Source organism: Drosophila pseudoobscura, chromosome 3 (assembly GCF_009870125.1).
Source record: "Drosophila pseudoobscura strain MV-25-SWS-2005 chromosome 3, UCI_Dpse_MV25, whole genome shotgun sequence".
Taxonomy (NCBI): domain Eukaryota; kingdom Metazoa; phylum Arthropoda; class Insecta; order Diptera; family Drosophilidae; genus Drosophila; species Drosophila pseudoobscura.
The window spans coordinates 13437588-13461671 of NC_046680.1; the positions used below are offsets into that span (position 1 = coordinate 13437588).

The 24084-nt window shown below is 47.5% G+C and overlaps 6 protein-coding genes and 1 non-coding gene across 10 annotated transcripts; 4 read left to right on the forward strand and 3 right to left on the reverse strand.

Annotated features, from left to right (window-relative positions):
- Positions 1-3: 3 nt before the first annotated feature.
- On the reverse strand, positions 4-95 carry TRNAY-GUA (transfer RNA tyrosine (anticodon GUA)). The gene is given in 2 exon segments: positions 4-39; positions 59-95. It is a non-coding gene; the product is annotated as a tRNA-Tyr (tRNA).
- Positions 96-284: 189 nt separating this feature from the next.
- Positions 285-3701, forward strand: Vang (Strabismus domain-containing protein Vang). The gene is made up of 2 exons (XM_004444184.3): positions 285-983; positions 1042-3701. The coding sequence occupies exons 1-2, from the start codon at positions 722-724 to the stop codon at positions 2550-2552; spliced, it is 1773 nt and encodes a 590-aa protein (XP_004444241.2). The 5' UTR covers positions 285-721; the 3' UTR covers positions 2553-3701.
- An 888-nt stretch (positions 3702-4589) lies between these two features.
- Pgm2a (phosphoglucomutase 2) lies at positions 4590-7119 on the reverse strand. The gene is made up of 3 exons (XM_001361081.5): positions 6705-7119; positions 6539-6640; positions 4590-6470 (listed from the first exon to the last, which is right to left on the reverse strand). Exons 1-3 carry the CDS (start codon positions 6863-6865, stop codon positions 4862-4864), a joined length of 1872 nt encoding a protein of 623 aa, XP_001361118.3. The 5' UTR covers positions 6866-7119; the 3' UTR covers positions 4590-4861.
- A 256-nt stretch (positions 7120-7375) lies between these two features.
- tsu (40S ribosomal protein S12 homolog tsunagi) lies at positions 7376-8204 on the forward strand. Its single transcript, XM_001361082.5, has 2 exons — positions 7376-7546; positions 7635-8204. The coding sequence occupies exons 1-2, from the start codon at positions 7486-7488 to the stop codon at positions 8069-8071; spliced, it is 498 nt and encodes a 165-aa protein (XP_001361119.1). The 5' UTR covers positions 7376-7485; the 3' UTR covers positions 8072-8204.
- Mys45A (SDA1 domain containing protein Mys45A) lies at positions 8188-10633 on the reverse strand. The gene is made up of 2 exons (XM_001361083.5): positions 10057-10633; positions 8188-9967 (listed from the first exon to the last, which is right to left on the reverse strand). Exons 1-2 carry the CDS (start codon positions 10531-10533, stop codon positions 8294-8296), a joined length of 2151 nt encoding a protein of 716 aa, XP_001361120.2. The 5' UTR covers positions 10534-10633; the 3' UTR covers positions 8188-8293.
- A 77-nt stretch (positions 10634-10710) lies between these two features.
- On the forward strand, positions 10711-16774 carry Phax (phosphorylated adaptor for RNA export). The gene is made up of 5 exons (XM_002138532.4): positions 10711-10854; positions 10915-11680; positions 11738-11829; positions 11884-12160; positions 16445-16774. Exons 1-5 carry the CDS (start codon positions 10810-10812, stop codon positions 16651-16653), a joined length of 1389 nt encoding a protein of 462 aa, XP_002138568.2. The 5' UTR covers positions 10711-10809; the 3' UTR covers positions 16654-16774.
- A 547-nt stretch (positions 16775-17321) lies between these two features.
- On the forward strand, positions 17322-23919 carry Su(var)2-10 (E3 SUMO-protein ligase Su(var)2-10). Of its 4 annotated transcripts, XM_004444188.3 has the most exons (9): positions 17322-17644; positions 18409-19095; positions 19185-19425; positions 19510-19744; positions 19829-19995; positions 20074-20162; positions 20241-20391; positions 21392-21455; positions 21625-22142. In XM_004444188.3, the coding sequence occupies exons 1-9, from the start codon at positions 17519-17521 to the stop codon at positions 21692-21694; spliced, it is 1830 nt and encodes a 609-aa protein (XP_004444245.2). In that variant the 5' UTR covers positions 17322-17518; the 3' UTR covers positions 21695-22142. The 4 variants fall into 4 exon arrangements, with proteins under 4 accessions (XP_004444245.2, XP_002138569.2, XP_004444242.3 ...); XM_002138533.3 differs by lacking the exons at positions 21392-21455; positions 21625-22142 and adding an exon at positions 23643-23919; XM_004444185.3 differs by lacking the exon at positions 21392-21455 and having other exon boundaries at positions 22078-23264.
- The last annotated feature ends 165 nt before the right edge of the window (positions 23920-24084 follow it).

Here is a 24084-nt window from a genome sequence, read left to right on the forward strand (position 1 = left end):
AAATCCTTCGAGCCGGATTTGAACCAGCGACCTATGGATATCTTCGGTACGAAACTTTCTACAGTCCACCGCTCTACCAACTGAGCTATCGAAGGTGTTGGAAGGTGGACGGAAAATTGCCCATTGGAAGTTGGTGGGAATGATCACCTGGTATTATAATTTATTCGAATATTTTATTTTGTTGTTTTCAAATAAAAACCTGCAAAATTTTCAGTACAAATAGACAATATTGTGGATTTAATTGGCTTGCAAGATAAAAACATTTTTATGGCCGCTGTACTCTCTACAGGTATACCAGGGCTGCAAAATAAATGGTTTGGGCCAGTGTGACCAGTGGCTTCTGCAGCTTGTTTGCGGCCACACTGCGTCGGGGGTGAAGCAAATTCGGGTTCAAAACGAAAATAAAAAGCGAAAATGTGGATGAAATAGTGAAAATGTGAATTCAACTATTGTGCACACGAACAGTGGTGATAATGTGTTGCGTTATTAGTTAGAAGGACTCCATTAAAACGCTTCGAAACGTCTCTAATGCGTACACATCGAACGGCGTCTGCCACCGACCCGACTCCGCCCTGCATACCTACATATGAAAAACCTGCTGCCGTCGGCCGTAATTACAGTTAGACACTAAAATAGCTGCACGGTCAGGTTGAGATAATTAAGGAACAAAGCGAGAGCGCAGCGACTGGACTGCATTGCCCACGCACGCGTTCCAATTGCAATGGAAAACGAATCCGTCAAGTCGGAACATAGTGGACGCTCAAGACGGTCGCGAAATCACAACAACAATAGTAGTAATAGCGGTGCTGGTAGTGGAGGCGGGGGTGGCGGCGGAGGAGGAGGGGGCGGAAGTGTGAACAACGGCTACCACAGGGAGCGAGATCGTTCTCGTCATTCCCATCGCAGCACGCATTCGTCCAAGTCGGGCAAGGGTTTCCAACGTGGCGATATGGCACCGTATCAGACCAGTGTTAACATGACCGGTAAGGAAGAATGATATTTGAAATGAGATCCATTTAAGTTGATTCGTTCGATTCGTAGGTGACGAGAGTCGCGACGGCCAGGAAGTTATAGAAGTGCAGATTCTACCCCAGGATGAGAACTGGGGAGAGAATACCACGGCCGTCACTGGCAACACCTCCGAGCAGAGTATATCCATGGAGGACATTAACAATATGTGGCATCGTGAGAGCGACAAAGGATTTGGCTTCGCCTGCCGCCGCTATGTAGAGTCCAGCTTCTACTTTCTTCTTGGCTGTGGGGCCTTCTTCTCGCCGGTGGCCATGGTGGTCATGCCGCACGTTGGATTCTTCCCGTCGGCCTTTGATCGTCCGGAGCTCACACAGACGGTGCGCACCCAGGCGCACCTCCTGGCCTGCAGTGAGCAATGCAAAGGCCAGCTTGTGTCGCTGGCTGCTCGCTTGCTGCTCCTGGCCATCGGCCTGTGGGCGGTATTCATGCGGCGCACTTCAGCCACAATGCCGCGCATTTTTCTATATCGGGCAATTGTCCTCCTCCTGGTTACTATCTGCACATTCGCCTATTGGCTCTTTTACATCGTGCAGGTCACGAACGGAGCCAAGATTGTGGTGGAAACAGGCGGCGATGCTGTCGACTACAAGTCGCTGGTGGCTTATGCCACAAACTTTGTGGACACGCTGCTGTTCATCCACTACGTGGCCGTGGTCTTGCTGGAGCTGCGTCACCAGCAGCCCAGCTACTATGTCAAGATCATACGTTCTCCCGATGGAGTGTCGCGCTCTTATATGCTCGGCCAGCTAAGCATACAGAGGGCTGCCGTCTGGGTGCTCCAGCACTACTACGTCGACTTTCCCATCTTCAATCCGTATCTGGAGCGCATTCCCATTTCGATCTCCAAGTCGCAACGCAACAAAATATCGAACAGCTTCAAGTACTACGAGGTGGATGGTGTCAGCAACTCGCAGCAGCAGAGTCAGAGTCGAGCCGTTTTAGCCGCCAATGCCAGGCGACGCGACTCCTCGCACAACGAACGTTTCTACGAGGAGCACGAGTACGAGCGACGGGTCAAGAAGCGTCGCGCTCGCCTCATCACCGCTGCCGAGGAGGCCTTCACCCACATCAAGCGCATACACAACGAGCCCGCCCCTGCCCTGCCGCTGGATCCACAGGAGGCTGCGTCGGCAGTCTTTCCATCAATGGCCCGAGCATTGCAGAAGTATTTACGAGTGACCCGACAACAGCCACGGCACACATTTGAGAGCATACTCAAGCATTTGGCCCACTGTCTGAAGCATGATCTGTCGCCCCGAGCCTTCCTGGAACCATATCTGACCGAGTCGCCGGTGATGCAGAGCGAGAAGGAGCGTCGTTGGGTTCAGTCGTGGTCCCTGATCTGCGATGAGATCGTCTCCCGGCCCATTGGCAACGAATGCACGTTCCAGTTGATACAAAACGATGTCTCCCTCATGGTCACCGTGCACAAGCTGCCGCATTTCAACCTGGCCGAGGAAGTGGTCGATCCAAAGAGCAACAAGTTTGTCCTCAAGCTCAACTCGGAGACCTCCGTATGACACCATCACAATGCACCGCCCATAATCACGCCCACGCACAGCAATCATACACAATCGTCCTACCTGCATGTGTTTGTCTGATGGCCTGTTGTGTCATAAAGATTTCCTTATTCCTGGATGGATTTCCAATGAATTATTGTATTTTATACGCCTATGTATATGTATATCTATATCATCGCAAGAATCAAGCCGAATTGGATCATCAATTAGATTAGCTAAGACCAGAAAATCAATCCAATTCTCAAAGGCCCCAGTGTATCATCCTAATAGACCGACACGAACACATATCACACGTATCGTATCCGTTTTAGCCCTCGAAACATGACTTCAAAGTTCCCAAAGTATTAATTATAAGAATGAAATGATGATGGTTCTTCAATGCAGCTCTTTTATACACGATTTTTATTTTAGGAAATATGTATATCTAGTGTAAATTGGGTTTGCACGTCTCAAATCGAATATCTGTTGCGTTCAAACCCATCCGTAGCCTTAAGAATAAAAGAGATATTCCAGATGGAATTTTAGCCAAGACTTGGACTTGCGCCGACAGTGGTCCCACTCTAACCAATCCACTGTTTGCGCGACTCGCATGGATTTTAAAGACGCACATTTTAAGCCGAAACGACTAATCCGACTAATCCTAACTGTTCGAGTGCTATATGTACGTATATAGAACCGATAGAACAGACGACAAAGCAAACTGTAACTCGAATGCAACTGATGACAAATACATTATACTTTAAGCAAAGAGACTGCCTGATATGCATTTTATACACAGCAAAAACAAATAATTGCCAACATTAACTAATAGATACATGTACTGCAAGCCCTGTGCTGTGCATAGCAACCACGCATACATACAGAATCGTGTGTATTTTTAGAAGCAAAATTATAGTGATAAGAACTTGTATTCGTATTCGTATTCGAACATATACATACATATGTACGTTCCAGTGAACAAACCCCAATCATTATATTTACAAAAACTACTTAGATAACACACTTTCGCTTAAGATACATATAGTACATATATGATTTTTGTTTCTTTTTCTAGCTAAATGCCTATTATCAAAGCACATTTTTTTGCATTGCAATTTCTATGGCAATTACTTAAAGCAATTGGAAAACCAATAAACATATATCAACATATGGGTACACCATCTCTTTATATAGTACATTTATAATATATTAACAGCTCTCTCAAACTGTATTCTGTTGTAAGTGTAATTAGCTTATGGAACCCAACCCAACCCAATCCCATTCCCATGACGCATAAATAAAACAGAAAACAACTTTTTTAACAGCTTTAAACGAATCTGTTGCCAGATGCTGGAACTAATTTATTCATTGATCCAGCAGCTGATTGGAAGAAACCCGATCATTTGGGGTCACTTAAAGGTCCTATGCATACTGGACAAGTTTGAATATTTCCAATAGGCAACGAGTAAACCAAACAAAAGAAATCTAAGAAACGACGGTCTCTGATTTCGGAGCTTATCAATCAGTTCCTGCAATCGATTTTGTTTAGATTTGCCGTATCGTTGGCACTCAAGTTTCGAAGATTAAAATATCAAGTTCAATTAATTCAAGTGCGGGTTGACGAACCATCCCACCGCCCCCAGCCCCCATCATTCTCACATTACTCGTAATTCTGTGGAACTCTTTGGGAAACAAGAATCCATTAAGCGTTCGCCTTTATCTATATCATTGTGGACAGTGATGAGTATTATGCATGTACATATATAAGAGCTGATCACCAAGACATCAATTATTATTGAACTACCAGTAACTTTTCATTTATAATGGATCTGTTTTTCCCGACCTAATAGGTGCGGTGGGGAGAATTTTTTTCCCATATCAGCGAAACTCGAGTTGAACATCAAAGTGGTCGCGTTCTGCTGACAACGTAGTAACATAGTAATATTCTCGGGCACTCTCTTTTACAGCATTCGCTTGTGCGTCTCGAATCTGTTCGAGCACCAATATGCTGATTGATCACTAGCAATACTGAAAGACTGATCTTAAGTACACGTTTTGTTGGTGTCGCTTGCTTGCTTTCGCTGCCTGAACTTTATTTGTTTCATAAATATATTGCCCTAATATTAATATAAGTACATAAACTACATATGGTATATCATTTATTGGCTAATAGTCAACGAACAGCTCTCACTGCAGTTGTTTTTTGGCTTGTGCATATCAGTTATCAAATGTTGGTTAATTATTGCCAGGTCGTCAGGTCGTCGCATGTGCCTACGTTCTAGAACGATTATCGATTTATTTACTTAGAGGGATAGCGCCCCAATTTGTCCTTAGTCCTTCTTACGCTCCAGGTTGTTCTTAGCTGGCTGGTAGAATTCATCGACAATCGCCTCGACCATGGTATTGAGAGTGTTGGTCAGCTTCAGCCAGTTCTTTTCCTCGGGCTTGCCGACTATCTCGGCATAGTACTTCATCTTGGGCTCTGTGCCACTGGTGCGTAGAGTCACCACTACGCCGTTCTTGAAGGTAAACGTGATCATCTGGGAACTGGAGCTGGTCGGAAGAGTGGCCTTTTTGTCGCTGGTGCTGCTGTCGTAGCCAGTGGTGAGGTCACGGACGTGAGCTATCTCGTAGGTGCCATTCATGATACTTGTGGGATAGGTGTCGGGCTTATCGTCGTCAAAGGTGCGCAAGCGCTGGAAGATGCGCGCTATAACCGACGGACACCGGCAGATGACATACGAGCATACGCTCTCGTGGAAGCCGTAAGTCTCGTAGATTTCGCGCAGCTTCTCCTGCAAAGTCATGCACTGTGTTCTGCGAAGGTAGCAGGCCATGGTTGCCACGTGAGCTGCGGCACTGACTCCATCCTTGTCCAGAACGGCGGTGCCCACCATGAAGCCAATCGCCTCCTCGAAAGCAAACAACACGGTCTTCCCAGCCTGCTGCAGTTCGATGGCCTTGTTGCCCATCCACTTGAATCCCGTCAGAGTTTCGTAGAACTGAAAGCCCTCCTCCTTGGCCATGCTGCCAAGAATTTTCGAACTTACCGTGCTGGCGATCATCGCGCATTTAGACACATCCGCATCGGGGTTGCGCGACTTGTAGTTCTGCAGGCTCCACCATCCCAGCAGGGCGCCCAACTTATTGCCGCTGAAGAGCGTGTAGTTTCCGTTTTCGCCAATCTCAGCTACGGCAAGGCGATCGGCGTCGGGATCGTTAGCCAGAATGATTTCAGACTTGTTCTGCTTGGCCGTCTTTATGGACAGCTGCAAAGAAGTCTTGCCCTCCTCCGGATTGGGCATGGGGGTGGTTGGGAAATCTGGATCTGCTTCGATCTGCTCGACCACGGGAATGAACGGCTTGAGGCGGACTTTCTCGAACGCCTGCTTAACGTAGGGATATCCCACTCCATGCATGGCAGTGTACGTGAAGGATATCTGGCACGTTCCATTCATCTCCAATAGCTGACAAGAGAAACTCCTTTTTATGGCATCGTAATAGAAGGGCACGACGGCATCGTAGGGATCATCCAAGAAATCAGAGCAGCACAAGGCCGTCTCATCCCAGGATTCGGGCTTGGGTTCAAGATTATCCATTATCGACTGCTGAATACCAGCATCGTGCGGCGGAATTATCTGGGCTCCGTTGGACCAATACACCTTATAGCCATTGTCCTCCTTGGGATTGTGCGAGGCGGTCACCATCACGCCGGCCAGACACCCAAGTCTCAGAATCGTATAGGGAACAAATGGAGTGGCCACCAAACGCTGGAAAAGATAAACGCGAAAGTCGTTGTTCAGAAAGACAACGGCCGACAGCTCCGCAAAGCGCTGGCTGTTATAGCGCCCATCGTAGCCAAAGACAACGCCCTTCTCTTTCCAATCCTCGGAATTCGGATACTGCGCCTTAATGTACTGGCACAATCCTTGGGCGGCTCTGTAAGAATTCCGATTTCGTTGAATAGTGAGCCATTTGCAATGTCTGTGTTTTTGATTATGACTTACTGAATAACCACCAGCTCATTCATCGAATCGAAGCCGGCGCGCATGCAGGCCCGCAATCCTGCCGTGCCGAAGGTTATGCGGTTGCACAGTCTCTTCCGCAGCCTGGTCAATGCATGTTTATAAATATACATGCTGTATACTTGTAAATTTTTAGAGATCTGCTTACGTTTCCCAGTCCTGCTCCTTTACAGCGTCCATGATCTGGCAGGAGGTGCTTGGGCACCGGTCCCATCGTATCCATTTGCGGATCTGGTCATCTAGTTCTTTATCCCCAGACAGAGTCATACTCTTCAGCTGGCATATCATTTGCGATGTTGGCTGACACATGGTGAAAACGACGCCACAGGCGAGATTTGCTTAATTTCTGAGTTGATCAATTAAATTTGGAAGGAATGCTAACGAAAAAGGGAAAGGCCGAGAAATTCCTATATTGACAATAATTTCGCCACACGGAAACAATTATGAGTATACGGAACTACTGATTAAACACTAGCAACTAGCTTCGTCGATGGGCCGGGCACTTTTAATTGATAAGGCTTTGCGGGGGTCGCTGGAGCGACCTTTATTTCACACGAATATACCCGGTTATTCATATGTATGGTATTATTGAAGAATACGGTCACATAACTAAATCGAGTAGTATGGTTCCAGTCCTTACCGTAGAACGATTAACCCATTGTAGACCAATAATAATATTAATCTATAATATTCCACCGAAAATATTGAAAATTGAATCATTTTATCGCGGTTGAGGTGAAAGAAAGTAGTTAATCTACGATAATAACTTACAAACACTTGTATTTTCCGCCATGATCTCAACGCGTTGAACTGTTTAAATAGGGGGCTTAAGTGGGCTAAGTTCGTTTTGGTCATCGTATATTTTTCGCCGACGCTGCGAGAAAAAAAAAACAAATTTGTTTCTATCCGACTTGTATTATTAACTTAAAATGGCTGATGTACTGGACATTGACAACGCCGAGGAGTTTGAGGTCGACGAGGACGGCGACCGTGAGTACGCACCAGGTTTTTTGTGGCCGGCCGGTCTCATGGCTTTCATTTTCTTTCTCCCACGCTGACACCCTGCACGGAACTGCAGAGGGCATAGTGCGCTTGAAGGAAAAGGCCAAGCACCGAAAAGGACGTGGTTTTGGGAATGACAGCAGCATCCGCGAGGCTATACACAGCTATGAAAGGGTACGCAACGAGGACGACGACGAGCTCGAACCGGGTCCCCAGCGCTCTGTCGAGGGCTGGATACTGTTTGTGACGTCCATACACGAGGAGGCCCAGGAAGACGAAATTCAGGAGAAGTTCTGCGACTACGGTGAGATAAAGAATATACATTTGAATCTGGATCGTCGAACCGGCTTCTCCAAAGGCTACGCTCTCGTTGAGTACGAGACCCACAAGCAGGCGCTAGCCGCAAAAGAGGCTCTTAATGGTGCCGAAATCATGGGACAGACTATCCAAGTGGACTGGTGCTTTGTGAAGGGACCCAAGCGTGTGAAAAAGTCCGAGAAGCGTCGCAGATAGGCGGGCGGTCAACGAAGACTGAACTTCCAGCCAAACGAATACATTTTCAATTAGTTTAATGCTTAGGCGGCAACAGTATAACGTCTACACTCAAATGAAATAAAGAAAGTTGACACTTAACATAAAATCCGAATTACGAATGGTATCTCTTATAATTGTAATATGTATATTGTGGCTCGTCTGTTACCAATCTAACAAGTTAAACATGTCAATGCAAAGCGATTATTTCATTTTCTTCTGGTGCAGCAGATGCTTCCGTAGGGACAGCTGCTTGTCCCGGAAACTCTTCTTCACCTTGGAGCGCGCCTTGTGCCGCATCATGCCAAAGTTCTTGGTCTTGCGTTTCTCGCTGTTCGTTTTGGAGCAGTGTTCGTTGACACGTCCATCCTTCCAGCCGAACCGTTCGCGATCCTGTCGGCCTGCCTGCACAGTTTCCATTCGCGACTCCTTGTCGTGCTTGCGCTTCTTGAAGATCATCTCGATGCTGTTCAGCTTAACGAATTCGGCCCGATCCTGCTCTAGCGGACGTTTGCGGGAATTCGTGACGGTCTTTTTCAGATTGGCAGCATTGATTCGCTTGAAATCTTCGTCCGTGAAGATGCGTGTCAGCGCCAGTTCTTGGGCAGCCTCCTTTTGGTTGAGAATTTTCAGATCTTTCTTCTCCTTTTTCTGTTTAGATGCCTCTTCGTCATTTGCTGCATCACCATCGTCCTTTGCGTTGGATTCATCCTCCTCCTCCTCTTCTTCTTCATCGCTGTTGTCTTCATCGTCTTCCTCTTCATTATCATCATCATCCTCTTCCTCCTCTTCGTCATCGTCTGCTCCATCTGCTCCTTCCCCATCGCTGTGGTTCACTGTCACCCACTGACCATCATTGGAGTCGCTATCTTCATCGCTCTCAATGTCAATGGTCTTGGAGTCCTTGAGGAGCGCCTCGGCGCCGAGAACAGTGTCGTGAACCTCGCGCTCTCCATAGGCGCGAACCTTCCGCTCCGCCTGTGCCTCTGTCTGACGTCCTCGATCCTTTTTATGTAGCAGAGCCGGCAACTGTTCGCGGTAGAGTGTGATTAGCGAACGAGCCGCCATCATCACAGATTTCTCCTTGTACGTCTTGTACATGGCCAGGTCCTGCAGCAGATCCTCGCCCATGGCCAGGGGGCAACGCATACAAATCTCGCGCGTGGCATTCAAGCCGATGGCCATGACATCGCTGGAGTTGCGCTCTGTAATGAAATTGTTGGCTATTGTCTTCAGGATGGGCTCAATGATGTCGCCCGGAACCAGCTCATGGGACGCCTGGGCGGCAAACTGGAGCACGCGGGTCACCTGGCGCTGATGGGGCTGAAGAAAGCGAGTTATATACGGATAGTAGCCAAACAGGAATAGCTCGTGAATGCCGATCAGACGGGATATTACATCGAGGTGCATCAACTTCACTTCGAATCGCTCGTTTGTGGCCTGCAACTGCTTGAAGAGGCCTTCGGCCATTCCCTGGGGATTGTGCACCAAGTGAATGCCAGAGAAATTAAAGGCTGGCGCATTCTTTTTCTTCTTCTGGGCCTTGACCGCCTGCTTTTTGATCTTTTGCAGTTGCTTTTGGCCCTTTTTGGTCTTTTTGCTGACCCGATTTGCCAGCAGCGCACCCTTCAGATCCACCTCGTTTTCACTTTCGGTGTCCTCTTCTTCGTCCTCGTCGTCGTGGCCGAGGAAGAATTTCAGCGACGTGACAAGGACCTTGGTTACCTTGGAGAAGCAACCCACTGTGGCAATGACATTCACCGATTTTGGATCATTCCAGATGTTCTTCTTGTACAGCTCGATCATTATATCCACAGACATCTTGGCGGCTTTGGGATTGGCGTCTTTCAGCATGGAGTACATAAAGTTTTGCAGGCTCTGCAATGTATTTGATTAGATTTGATTCAATTGATTGGTAAAAGGGTCAGTGGTCAGGCCAGCAACAAGTGCCTGAAAATGGTTGTTACCGAGTTGAGCTTCATATCCTTGTGCTTGGCATTCATATTCTTGATGTCCGTCACAATGTGGGCCTGCAGAAAGGTCCGTAGATTCTTGTCGGGGCAGCGCAACAGCTGGAAAAACAGTTCCAATATGTCTAGTGCAGGGACTAAGTTCTTGTTGCGCAGTAGAATCAGCGCCTTCACAAAGCAATTTCTCATGGCTGGATCCAAGACGGTGGCATAATTCCTGAGCAGATCGGCTAGGTGCTTCGGGAACAGCTCACAGGCAGCAGGATAGCACTGAGCCACTTGTGCTATAAACATGACAGTGTCATCCAAAGATTTGTTTTCCTCGCTGGGGTTCAAGGCGAACACTTCCAGCAGACTCAGAAAGTGCTGGTACTGAATGTGAAACTCATCGCTGTAAGACTCCGGATCGCGCTTGATCAGGTTCTGTAACTGCGGAAGATTCTCCGGCAGTTGATTGTTGTTGGGCCGCACCATGGTGAGCCGAAGAAATTGCGATTTTTGCAAAAACCGAAACGTTCAAGTTTTTACTCTCGTTGCACGTGTTGGGGGTGTTCGTAAACGAACTGAATAATTTTACCTTAACCCATCTCAACCCCAATTAAAAAATGCATATTGCAAGGTGTGTGACCTAGAGAGGGAACAAAACCTAAGTTTTGGTAGATACAACAGCTGTGCATTTCAACGTAAACCAACACAGCCAGCAACTACCGTCAAAAAATTAATTTTCTCTCTCTCTGCCCCTTCAGCAAAATGATGGAGCTGCAGCTAAATGACGTTGATTTAGAGGAAGGCGAGGTAAGTAAAACTGTTTGCACGACCATGGGGCGATGCTAGTTAGTCCAGTTCACTTCTCAGCTATCAGAAAGCGACGACGACGGAATTTATACACCGCTGCAGCGACCTGCACCCACTCCCGCACCCGCACCGGGTACAAGTGCCGAGAGTGTTGCAAGCCCTCACACTACTTGCCACCAAACTCAAACCGCTGCTCTTGATGATGATGAGTCCCAGACAAACAGTGACTCGTCTTCGGGCGAGTCCTCGGAAGAGGGATGCATAAAGAAGCTTCGTACAGATGATCCCGACAGCGGCCACAAGAAGCGAAAGAAACGAATCAAGCGCACGGTTATGAGGCGCGTTGCCCCCACAGACACAGAGATGTTGCCAAATCGGACACGCTTCAAGAAGTACAATGTATGGACGGCCGCACTTCAGGAAGATGCTCTCAGCGAGAATATGCGTGGATGTGATGTTACTCGCAGTAGCCGCGATCGAAATGTGGAGAACTATGACTTCTCGTTAAGGTACCGGCTGAACGGCGAAAACCGACTGAAACGTCGGCTATCCAATTCATCCGAGGATGAGGCGGCGTCACATCCAACGCACAAGCGAGGTCGGCCATCTAGCCGCCCCACAGAAGAGGAGTTTTCTCAGCGAGGATCGGTCAAGAGTCGCCTCGGCCATCGAACGCGGCGCGGCGCCTCATCGACCAGTGGCTCGTCTGATAATTCGTGCGAGCCTCGACATATTCTCGACCTAAACGATATAGCTGGACGCGATCCATCCGATTTGGCAACAGAGATGGCCAGTAAACTGTACGAAGAAAAGGACGAATTGCTAAGTGAGTAGTTGAAAATATAGACGCTACTGAAAATAATGCAAATATTCATACTCCTAGTCCGTGTTGTGGCAGTTCTGGGAATGGATTTGCCCCTAGAGCTGTACAAAGAAACCCAGCGGATCGAAGCGGATGGCGGCATGATGATCAAAGTAAGTAGTTAAAAAAAAAGCGATTCCTGCTGATGACTAATGATAGCATTACAGAATGGCAGGCGAAGACGTACACCAGGAGGTGTATTTTTATTTTTACTAAAGCACCATGACAATATTACGCCAGAGCAACAAAAGTCCATATTCGATGAAGATCGCCAGAATATGAACAAGTCTCGCAAGCAGATCGAAACGCTGATGCGTAACCGAAAAGTAGAGGAGCTAAAGAAGTGCTTGAGCAAACAAAGCACCGAATTGGCTTCGTTATGCCAGCGCAAAGAGCATTATATGCAAGCAGACGAGCTGAGCGCGGAGAGTCAACCTGGCAATGGTAAGAAAATTACGACTAATATCTAAAGATATTTAGGTTAGGTTAGGTTAAGGCGGTAGCCGGGAGGGGGGATAAGATCGTCCCGCCCCCAAGCTCACTTGGACCTATAAAAGGTCCGTTGTGTTGCCGCATGGGCATGTGCCCCTTCGCGTTGCCCGAACCGTGAACCTGCGGCAGTCATTTACAGTCGCTGAGTTCGACGATATTGAGCCTAGAGCTTTGATAGCTGCTTGACTGTCCGAGAAGACGCACACTAAGTGCGTATCTAGAAGTAATTTGGAGACGATCGAAATGGCCTCCCTGATGGCTTCAACCTCCGCTTGGAACACACTACAGTGATCCGGGAGCCTGAAGCAATGACTGATGTTCAGCTCGCTGCAGTTGACTCCGCCTCCCACGCGGCCGTCTAGCTTTGAGCCATCAGTGTAGAAGTGGACCGCATTTGCAGGTCCTGGTTCGCCCGTCTCCCAGTCCTCCATAGGTGGGATTGATACCTGGAAGGGCGTGAGAGAGGTAATCACTAGGAATACAGTAATCTGTCCTCTCTGGTAATTGCGGGAGTCTCATCAGGATTCCCGAGTGCCCAACCGCGGATGCTTTCCACAGTCTGGCTTCTCTCATTCTGAGGGCGGAAAGTGTTGCCACCTTCTTTCCCATGAGATCCACAGGGAGGAGGTCCAGCACAGTATCCAGGGCTTCCCCTGGAGTAGTGCGTAGCCCGCCAGTTATGCATAGCTCTGCCATGCGTTGAACTCTGCTGAGTTTATTGAGGCATGTCCTTCTGTCTAAGGCTGGCCACCATACCACCACTCCATAGAGCATGATTGGTCGTATGATGGCGGTGTAGAGCCACCGAACTATATAGGGGGTCATTCCCCATTTTAGTCCGATGGCTTTCCTGCAAGTATAGAGGGCCACTGTGGCCTTCTTTACTCTATCCTCTATGCTCAATGTCCAATCGAGCTTTCTATCGAGGATTAGGCCAAGATACTTGGCGTTGTTGCTGAAGACTAGCGTTTCCCCACATAGTCTTGGGGGAATCAGTACCGGAACTTTGTACTTCCTAGTGAAAAGCACCAGTTCCGTTTTAGACGGGTTGACGCCTAACCCGCATTTGTCTGCCCATTTCGACATTTTCGTGAGAGTACTTGTCATGCACTCACACAACGTTTCCGGAAATTTTCCGGAGAAAGCTATGGCAACATCGTCCGCGTACGCCACCACACGGCAGCCACCCCCCTCTATCTCCTGCAGCAGTGTGTTCACTGCCACATTCCATAGAAGGGGCGAGAGGACTCCTCCCTGCGGTGTGCCTCTGCTGACAAATCTGGTACACGTTGACGTCCCCAGTGATGCCTCAACCGTCGCATTGTAGCATCTGATCGATCAGGCTCACCGTCCTGGAGTCAACGCCCAGATCCGTCAGTGCGCCAGTGATGGCGGTCGGAAGGATGTTGTTAAAGGCGCCTTCTATGTCGACGAAGGCTACTAGGGTGTACTCCTTAAAGTTAAGGGACGCTTCGATGATCGATGTGATCGAGTGTAGGGCCGTTTCGGTGGATCTTCCCTTCCGATAGGCATGCTGGGAGTCTGAGATCAGACTGGGCGGAATGCACGCCGTGAGATGCAGCCCCAGGAGCCGCTCCATCGTCTTTAGAAGAAGAGACGATAGACTCATGGGTCTGAAATCTTTTGGGGCAGTGTGCGAGGGCTTGCCTGCCTTGGGTATGAATACGACTTTGGTCTGAAACCAGGTGTCAGGAATGCAGATAATGGCTTTATGTCCCGCGTGAATCAGTTGGGCAGGGAAAATGCCGTCTGGCCCCGCGGACTTGTAGGGTTTAAAGCTTCTGATCGCCCAGGAAATGTTCTCCTGGCTTAGCAGTCTCAGGATGGCATTTGAGGCGACAGAAGGAGGCGCGAGGTAGTTGGGTCTGTTTTCATCGCAGCCAGGGAAATGGGTATTAGGAGAAGATTTAGCGACTCATCGCTGGACGTAGTCCACGACTGGTCGGTGTTCTTCAAGTAGCCCAGGGTGGGTGTTGTCTTCGAGAGAACTCTGCGCAAGCGTGAGGCTTCTGAGTTACTCTCGATTTCGCTGCAGAACTTACGCCAGGAGGCGCGTTTGGCTTTTCTGAGTTCTTTGTTGTAGGTTGACAGACTGGCCTTGTATTCGGCCCAGTTTTGCTCAACGTTTTCAGCCTTAGCTTTATTGAAGAGTCTCCGGGAGGCTTTCCGGAGTTCACCCAGTTTTGGATTCCACCATTCAGGTTTCCTCCGGCCTCTGTTCTTGCCAGAGGGGCATGCTTTGTCGAGCGCCTTATTGCAGGCGTCGGTAAAGATCTTAAGAAGACGAGTCGTGGCCTCCGTGGAGAACTCCTCCTCAGATGGGGGCTCAGGGAGAACACGACAGATGTAGTCAGAGTACCGAGTCCAGTTTGTCCGCCTGATGTTCCGGAATCGGACTGGCATCGGTACTGCGAAGGAGAAGACAGTTTCCACGTACCTGTGGTCCGAGAAGGAGTGCTCTTCCAGGACCCTCCAGGATACAATGTTACGCTGTATCTCATGAGAGGCAAGAGTGAGGTCCAGGACCTCCTTGCCGTTTTTAATAATAAAGGTGGGATCTGGCTCGACCTCCGCTTGCCTGCCCTTGCGATCGGACTTGTAAGTGGATATGGTGACCTTCTTGTAGCCATAATCCACTACACCGTCCGACTTTGCGAGGAGATCAATGGATTCCTCATTTAGGACGAGGATGATCTGGCGCCTCTGCCCTTGGATATCCTCCACCTTTGCCACCTTCCAATCGGCTGTAGGAAGGTGGGGGTTGCAGACCTGCAGTAACCTGAGGATCTTCTCAGGCTCTGCAGGCTTATCCGAGACCCACGCTCTGGCTCTCGGGCGACTAGGGACATCTTCCCACTTCACGGCCTCCAGTTTCGCCCCTGGATAGACCTCTTTGAGGGCCGCCACCGCCTTCATGTAGAGGGCCGCAGAGCGAGCGTCTTGGCAGGCGATGGCTTTCACCTTGCCTTGATGCCACCTTGCGTCCTCACACTTTGGCGGTGGTCTGCCGTTCTCCTCCAGTTCCAGTAGGAACCGGTCCTGGAGCTCGTTCTCCACCAGGTGCCACTTATCGCGAGGGACATTGCCATCCTCGGCGCCCCTGTCCAGGACACCGATCAGGGTCCTGCCCCTTGCCACCTCAACGAACGACCGGTTCGTGAGGTGGGTCTTCACCCGCTTGGCTTGCTGGGCTTGGCCTGGCTGATTCGCGGGGTCCTCCGCTGAGCGTTGCCGCTTGTTGGGGGCCTTGGCTGCGCCCTTTCCGGCTTTGGCTGGCTGGAACAGTGGAAGGATTGAGGAGGCCCACAGCCTGTGCTCCTTTCCTTCGGCTGACGCCCTAAAGTTCGGGTCTTCGTTGGACAGGATGAAAGCCGCTCGTCTCCTGTCCTGGTACGACGGCTTTCCACCCCGTGGTGCAGAGACGCTGCCCACCGGGGCTCCCATGGGTTCTTCGCCACCCCGGTATCCGCTTCGCCCTTGGAGCCACCCGACTTGGAGGCACCCGATTGGCTTTTCGGGCCCCCCCTCGCTGCGGCTGCTGCCTGAAGACGGTGGACCGACTCATCCTCCTTCACCGTCTTCTTTGGACCCGGTTTCCCAGGCGCTGGTGCAGAGGGATTGGCTTGTCCCTCCGGTACTTTAAGAGGAGTACCGAGCTCCTTTGCGGTTTTGTTTGTTTTTATATTTTGAGTGTTTGACATAGTAGTTGCCACGAGTAGGCGGGAAGGGGATGGTCACCCGAGGCATAGCCCGCTCGCCCCGGGAAGCCTGATTTAAACTGGAGGTCGGCAGGTATCCAGAGTCCGCATATTAGCGACCGGGCACCCCCCCGGCCATGCATCCCTCGGCATATAACAGTGTCACCTTGGATTGGGGTAATTTCACTGAGAGTTTTCTTCTCTCCGCCCGACTATGACCGTGACATGACATGACCGTGCTAGGACCTGTTACCAGCCGCCCTCACGGGGAGAGTGTAGTCGCACTTCCACCGGTGTGCACAGTTACGGCGGGTGACGGTTCGCTCGCAACCCTCTGTGTCCTAAGGGGGGGTGTGAGACGCAGACCGCACCGGGTATTACTAACCGGAGCGGCTGCGCCTCATTTCCGAGTTCACAGTTGTGCGAGCCGACCCGTCATCCGTTTGTCCCCCTTTAGCACCCGATGGCTGACGGCCTAAAGATATTTAACTAAAGTCTAAATGTTTCTCCCGAACAGTGTCAAACCCTCCGCCGTCGCCAGTGGGCCATGAGCAGGAGAGCCCAGAATATAAGACACACGAAATAAACATTAATCACGTGGATAATGCTGAACTACCATCTACATCGAAGGCGGCCGCTTTGGCGTCATCAGTGGGCCTTAAGGAGCTGGTTAGCTATGAGGACGATTTTTTGGATGTAAACTGTGGAGAAATGGACTTCTTCTAGGCTAACGCAAAGCGTTTACGTGAAGTCGGACCCAATTATTTGGGCCCATTTTGTACTAAATTTATATAGTTAGACCCTCATTTGTACATTTAAATAAATGCCTCGGATCAAACAAATCAAATTCCACTTTGGCGCGGAGGTCCGGCTACGATCATGACGATAGTATCGAATGCCTATCATCAGTCGAATAAAATTATGAGTGCAGTGCTGAGGTTCCTAAATTGAACCGAATATAAAAAGTGAGGATATTATTTCCGATTATGGGCAGAGAACGACTAGCCCATTGTCGACGAAAATAATGAATCTTGAAGAATTTTCGTGGTCATTTTGTTTGTGGGGAAAATTCCTCTCCCTGTTTAAGTGGTCAATGTCGGTTTTTCATCTTTATATTTGTGGTATATTTTAAAAATGAGATGGCTATTTTATCCGCGGTCGCACCTTGTCTAGCTCATACATCTTGCATATTCTTTGACTTTGATCTTATTTTCGAGTAAAAGATTTCAGCAATTAGATTAAATCATTTGTTCAGAGCTGAGGATCCTAGCTAGCAAGGAATATCAACAACGAGGATTATGTTGGAATTTGAATACAAATAATCAGTACAAATACAATAATTGAAGGTGTGTTTTGAAAATGTGACGTTTTTGGTATATTTTTGAGGGTCGGACCGCGACAAATCCGCGGTCACACTGGTCGCGACGACGCCGCTTAAAACTTTGATGTAGCATTGTTGTTAATTAATTAATTAATAAATTAATGGTATAGTGTTTACATTTATGTGTTGTGCGTGTCCTAGACTAATGCTCTTGAGCTTGCAACTGTTTTGTTGACAACGTAGTCTGATCGAGGGACAAAAATAATAGTAATGCGAAAGACCCGCTCGCAGACTCGCACGCAGGCGGAAAATGCCGCAACATCCCCAGCGACCGGACACCAATCCTCGTCGACTGCACCAACAACAATAAACGCCTTTGATGCGGGCAAATACAAGGTTAGTTTTCCCCGAAAGTTTAATTCACCAGATTCCCCAAAACAATTTTCAATAAATGTGGATGATTGATAAGCACAGTGACCACAAGCCAATAATATTGTGGCGCCACCTGGCGCAGGAAAACGTAAACCGTTTCAGTGGATTACGAATTTTTTAACACTGCCATCCGCCATATTATTTCAGACCGTGCGGACAAAACAAAATTGCTGTGACAAAAAGAATTCTGTGCGGGTGTTTGTATTAGCGAGTAACAGAAAAGAGCAAATATCTTGACAAGTGTAGTTTGCAAGAACGGGTCCGTCTGACGGCAACTAATTATAGGAGTTGCTCGGTTTAGTGAAATGAAGCGCTTTCTATGAACGCCATTTTTGCCCAGCAAGGTAATGTGTTTGTCGGGGACATGCCACAATTTTTCCCATGTACATAGTGGCTGACAACGCATACCTGTGTCTGTCCGGCTGACAAAAAAGACGTTTGAATCTGAGGATTCGAGGAAATATGAAGACCAAACACCAAAGACCAAGAAGCCAATTAAATATACGAGACGACCATGCCGGACGCCCTTTCAACCACACACACACACACACGAAAGCGAACAAACGTCTATGTACATAAATGCTCATACATACATCGGATATACATACATATATATACTAAAGAGTGTGCGTGTGTGGGTGTGAGTGCGCTTGGTGTGTAGAGTGGAGTCCCGCATTTTTGCAACCGCCATTTGATCAAATTTTATATATTTTGCATTATCTTTGCAGGAATGTGAGCAAATGGTGCAGATGCTCCGAGTCGTAGAGCTGCAAAAAGTCTTGTCGTTCCTTAACATTTCCTTCGCTGGACGAAAATCCGATCTGCAAAGCAGAATTTTGTCATTTCTGCGCACCAATTTGGAGCTGTTGGCCCCAAAGATTCAAGAAGTTTACGCTCAATCCGTGCAAGAGCAAAACGCCACGCTGCAATACATAGATCCAACGAGAATGTACTCGCACATGCAGATGCCCCCTTCGGTGCAGCCGAATTCTGTGGGTCTGGTGGGTGGCGGATCAGGGCAGGTGCCGGGTGCACAGATGGCCGCACAGATGGCCTCACAGATGCCAACCAATGTATTGCCCTTTCTGCATACGCACGGCAACCAGCTACCCATACACCCGGATGTGAGACTGAAAAAGCTTGCCTTCTACGATGTGCTCGGCACACTGATCAAGCCATCGACGCTGGTGCCCCGAAGCACACAGCGCGTCCAAGAGGTGCCTTTCTACTTCACATTAACGCCCCAGCAGGCCACCGAAATCGCCTCGAATCGCGACATTCGCAACAGTTCGAAGGTGGAGCATGCCATTCAAGTTCAGCTGCGCTTCTGCCTGGTGGAGACTTCATGCGACCAAGAGGACTGCTTCCCCCCCAATGTGAATGTCAAAGTGAACAACAAATTGTGTCAGCTGCCTGTAAGTGTGGATTGGATCATTGCGACCCAAGTTACTACCCAATTGCACAATTCTAATGCCATATGATCTGATCCAATTCTGATACACAGAATGTCATTCCAACAAATCGACCAAATGTGGAGCCGAAACGTCCGCCACGACCCGTGAACGTTACCTCCAATGTCAAGCTATCGCCAACCGTTACCAACACCATAATGGTTCAGTGGTGTCCCGACTACACGCGCAGCTACTGCCTGGCGGTTTATCTGGTGAAGAAACTCACATCCGCACAGCTGCTGGTGCGGATGAAGAGTAAGGGAGTGAAGCCGGCAGATTACACTCGAGGCCTAAGTAAGCATACATACATCACATTTTGGATAGCCTGGATAATCCTGGATACATTATTAATTTACCACAATCTTCGTTTCGTTTCAGTTAAGGAAAAGTTAACAGAAGATGCCGACTGTGAAATAGCCACCACAATGCTGAAGGTATCGCTCAACTGCCCGCTGGGAAAGATGAAGATGCTGTTGCCGTGCCGAGCTTCGACGTGTTCGCACTTGCAGTGCTTCGACGCCAATCTCTACCTGCAAATGAACGAGCGCAAGCCCACCTGGAACTGCCCGGTGTGCGATAAGCCGGCCATATATGATAACTTGGTTATCGATGGGTATGTCCATGGATGGATATCCAATTTTCCATATACGAAATTAAAGTTACTGATCAAATATTAATTTTTGGATACTCCCAACAGTTATTTCCAGGAGGTGCTGGACTCAACGCTGCTAAAGAGCGACGACACCGAAATACAACTGCATCAAGATGGCTCCTGGAGTACCCCGGGCCTACGTAGCGAAGCTCAAATCTTGGATACACCCTCCAAACCCGTTCAAAAGGTTGAGGTGATATCTGATGATATAGGTAAGAGAAAACTGAGATTCTAATTACCTGACCTTGTCTGATCTTACACAATTCCCCTCTCCTGACCTCATCTTTTAGAGCTGATCGCGGACGATACCAAGCCAGTGAAGAGTGATTTGTCCCCGGCGCCGGATGACCAGCCAACGTCAACGTCGAACAGTGAAACTGTAAGTTTATCTACCACTCTGCTGAGTAATATACGTAATATACGTAATATACGTTTGCTTTCTGATCTGCTCTGACAGGTTGATCTGACGTTAAGCGATTCCGACGACGACATGCCTCTGGCCAAGCGTCGTCCACCTGCAAAGCAAGCCGCCGCTAGTTCCACTGCCAATGGTAATGGTGGTGGCGGCCAACGTGCCTATACCCCGGCACAGCAGGCCCAACAATCTGGTATGTTGGATCCATTTTTGCAATAAGCGCAATAAGAAAACCAATAATCATGTATAGCCACGAATTCTTTATATATATGTTTATAAAGTGCTGTTTTTAGAGTATAGCCACAATAGATATAAGGATCCATTTACACCACACCACCCCCCCACCCACTCGCACACATACACACATCATGCCACAGCCCCTACGTCACACAGTCACACGACCATCCACATAGAACATTTAATCGAATCGTAGGAATCCCTTGTATCTTGCTAGGAAATTTGTAATTCAACTGGCAGAAGACAGACCCTTCTCTAGAGACTAAGAGAGAGCTCTAAGAAACAACTTTGAAATCTCTCGAATTAGTACAGCCTTTAAACCCGATTTAAAGACATTTTTTGGGGTCAACTTTTTCGTCCAACATTTATTAAGTAGGCTGTGAGTTTCCCCTGTTCTATGAGCTTACTTATCCCTTGTGTTTCGCTTCAGTTTGTGACAGGCAAACAAAGGAGTTTTTTCATTTAATTTTAAAGACTCGAAATTCTAAGCCATGGACAAACATCAAGTGGAAAACTAGTGCATTGTTGGCGTCGGTGCGATTATGCACTCGGGCAATCTGATCACCATTTCGGCCCTCAATAACAAAGCCATGGTGCTCGTGCCAAACGCGGCTTCCCCGCTGATGGCCGTGCCCTTGCTAACATGGCTGGAGCTGATGCTGGTCCAGATCTGGGTATCGATGCTCGTCGTGCTGAACATTGTGTGCGGTTCATCACGCACTCCTGATGGCCAACAACGAATACCTAGTGGACCATACCCCAGATTTCGCACACTGGCTGTATCAGTAGGCAAAATCTGGGGTATGGTCAAAACTGTCCATGGACGGATGTCCAGAAATAGTAGAAGATTTAAACTGCTGAGAGATGTGACGCCAACATGACGAAATGCTTACATTTTTGGTGTCTTCATATTCTTGTTTTCTATTTTTATTTTATTTGATTTTAATATATTGTAGTTGCTGGAAGTTCGGGTTCGTCCCTATATAAACGTGTAAATTTACAGGAATGGTTGCGCTCACGGTAGGTTCAGGCTCAGCTTCAGCTTCCGTTTAGACGATCGCATGACTGTGATTTCATTTCATTATAATCAAGTCAAGCATGTGCGTCGCATAAACGTGAGAGTCACGTCGCGTAACGTCAGGTCAGGTCTGCGAAATGAATCTTTTTCTATGCACTCACTCTCTTGCAGTAAACGTAATCTGAGGTCAGCCGGCGGCAAGGATGGTGCTTCCGGTTTGAGGCATCCAAACGTGGGTTGATGAGCTAGAGTCCATATATATTCGATTAATTTAGTCACTTTCTGTTCTTTTACTATGTATTGTACGTTATTTATTGTCACTCGCCGAAAGTAATTTATACAATTTATCCCCCCACCCCCATCGACATCAAATAAAATTGTATTTATCTTAGTAGATCCGACCGTCAGGTTAGTTGAGGGTTTTATTTTGTGTCGATCCTTTTTTGGTTTTGTTTTGTCAAATTGTTGTTGATATGATGATTATGTAATTGTACTAATCGAAGTAACTGTGCATTTCTTGTCTTTTCTTCTCTCTTTCTCTCTCTTCTTTCTCCACTCCGCTGCTCTCTCATTTCGGGTATCGTTTGCCTACCTATGCACATATATGCGGCTGCCGATGCGTAGAATCCCCAGACCAGCAGCAAATAATGGCACATCAGTCGTCTGAGTCGCAGCAAATGTTAGATCTAGAACAGCAACTGCAGCTGCAACTGCACCATCAACAGCAGCAACATCAGCAGCACGAGCAGCCAGCATCAGCAGTGCATGCCACTCTACTGGAATCCCTGGCTGCTGCGGTGGCGGATCAAAAGCACTTTCAACTGTTGGATCTGGCTGCAGTTGCGGCTGCTGCTGCTGCCACAGCGTCAGCGTCGTCCGGGCAAAGCCAAAATGGTGGTCCATAGAAACACAGCATACATACACACACACACGTACTCATTCATTTTGACACGCCCTCACACACACACATACGAATTTTGATTTTCGACTATTATTTGCAGTTATTACAGTTGGTTCGATTTGCTCTTTTCTTTTTCCTTTGACTTCCTCCACTCTCACTATTCTTTATCTCATTTGGCGACAACTTAAAGTATTTTTTGTTTACCTCAGAGGCTATTTTTCGACAAATCGTTGACACCGAATTCATGGCATATCGATTGAGATTTAATTTTTGCGTGTGTTGCGTGAGTTGTATAAAACAATCCTGTTCATGTACCGTTTTTCGTTGTTTCTGCGTCAGGTGTGGTTGTGGTTGTCTCGTCTGCACTTTTTAATCATCCCATCCCCCGGGGTTCTCAACTGCATCCCTCTAGAAATTATAGTAAAATAGGCATCGTAATTTATTTATTTTTCCCTTTTTAATCGACCGACCGATCGCTAAATGTAATAGCCCTACGCACCACTACCATTAATAAATACATAAATCAAATGTTAATATTTAAGTCCTACCAATGCAATGTGGACGAATGTATGTATTCCTATGCACTAACAGAAATTTAAGTTAGTTAAGTTTATTATTTTAGCTATAATATGAACAGTGTCGAGTCGACGAATGCGCCCCCTAAGTGCGTTGGGTTTGGTTCGGTTCTTTTAATATGTTTGCAAATTAGTGCAGCAGCAGAGCGAAGTTGAATTAAATTATTTTATATATTTACGTACATTAGCAGCAGCAGCATCTGATTATATTCTGTTTGTCGCAGAGGACCATCCCATCCATATCTACTAAACAAAACAGTTCGGTCTAAGTAGGAATTCAAATTAACAATAACAATAAATAAGTGTATCACAAATCACTGGCCTAACCCTATTAATGATGTGTGTTGCCCTTTATTTAAGCCTTTAGTTGTAATGAATCCCAATTTAGTATAAAAATTGCTTTGATTTTGATTGGATGCCAAACAAACACCCGCCCTACCCCAGGTTTTGATCTTAATTATCTGAACGAACAAACATCATGAAATCAATGTACAATAAGATGTGTACTTTAACTATATTATTAAAAACAAATTCCAAACAAGGCCATGTTGTTTTATTTGCACGAGGGGCGGTCCGGTTCATTTACGAGTAAATATATGCCTTATTTTAAGCGGAGGAAGCGACATTTTGTTTTATTAGTTTTTATTGAACTTATAATTTGGAATCATCTTGTTTTTTATTGAGCACATCCGAAACTTTTTCTTTACTTGCAGAGGATAAAAGCGGATTGGTTGCGGTCAAGAGCAAAGAGGATTCTGTTATTGATCTTTTAGATTCGCCCTAACATTAGCACAGCGTGCGCCGCCCGTTCGTAAGATTCCTATATCCATTGTTCGTTGTTAAGAGACCCCAAAGAATTTATAATTGCCCTATTATATATGTATGTATATGTACCTATACATTGGGCCTGAAATTCCGTGAAGTACAATTTCGTAAGAGTATTCATTAAGATTAAAACCAACTCCCAAATAAATAGCTAGACGTAATACATGCAAAAATAAAAGTTGATATCGCATCCTCTGTTTTACCTATAACTGGCTAGTTTTGAAATTGCCGCTCGAACAGCTGTTTTTCAGAGTTGCCACCCCCACTCAATTCTCGCACCTACAGGTTCGCAGGTCAGTACCTGTTGTAACCCTGCAAACGCGTTTTGAC

Bases quoted from the DNA above. Each gene is read 5' to 3' on its own strand.
- Vang (XM_004444184.3), top strand. From the start codon at position 722: ATGGAAAACGAATCCGTCAAGTCGGAACATAGTGGACGCTCAAGACGG. The intron at 984-1,041 runs GTAAGGAAGAAT...TTCGATTCGTAG, and splicing joins GACCAGTGTTAACATGACCG to GTGACGAGAGTCGCGACGGC.
- Pgm2a (XM_001361081.5), bottom strand. From the start codon at position 6,865: ATGTGTCAGCCAACATCGCAAATGATATGCCAGCTGAAGAGTATGACT. The intron at 6,641-6,704 runs GTAAGCAGATCT...TGCATTGACCAG, and splicing joins AAGGAGCAGGACTGGGAAAC to GCTGCGGAAGAGACTGTGCA. The intron at 6,471-6,538 runs GTAAGTCATAAT...GAATTCTTACAG, and splicing joins AATGAGCTGGTGGTTATTCA to AGCCGCCCAAGGATTGTGCC.
- tsu (XM_001361082.5), top strand. From the start codon at position 7,486: ATGGCTGATGTACTGGACATTGACAACGCCGAGGAGTTTGAGGTCGAC. The intron at 7,547-7,634 runs GTGAGTACGCAC...ACGGAACTGCAG, and splicing joins GGTCGACGAGGACGGCGACC to AGGGCATAGTGCGCTTGAAG.
- Mys45A (XM_001361083.5), bottom strand. From the start codon at position 10,533: ATGGTGCGGCCCAACAACAATCAACTGCCGGAGAATCTTCCGCAGTTA. The intron at 9,968-10,056 runs GTAACAACCATT...AATACATTGCAG, and splicing joins AGGATATGAAGCTCAACTCG to AGCCTGCAAAACTTTATGTA.
- Phax (XM_002138532.4), top strand. From the start codon at position 10,810: ATGATGGAGCTGCAGCTAAATGACGTTGATTTAGAGGAAGGCGAG. The intron at 11,681-11,737 runs GTGAGTAGTTGA...TCATACTCCTAG, and splicing joins AGAAAAGGACGAATTGCTAA to TCCGTGTTGTGGCAGTTCTG. The intron at 11,830-11,883 runs GTAAGTAGTTAA...ATAGCATTACAG, and splicing joins ATGGCGGCATGATGATCAAA to AATGGCAGGCGAAGACGTAC.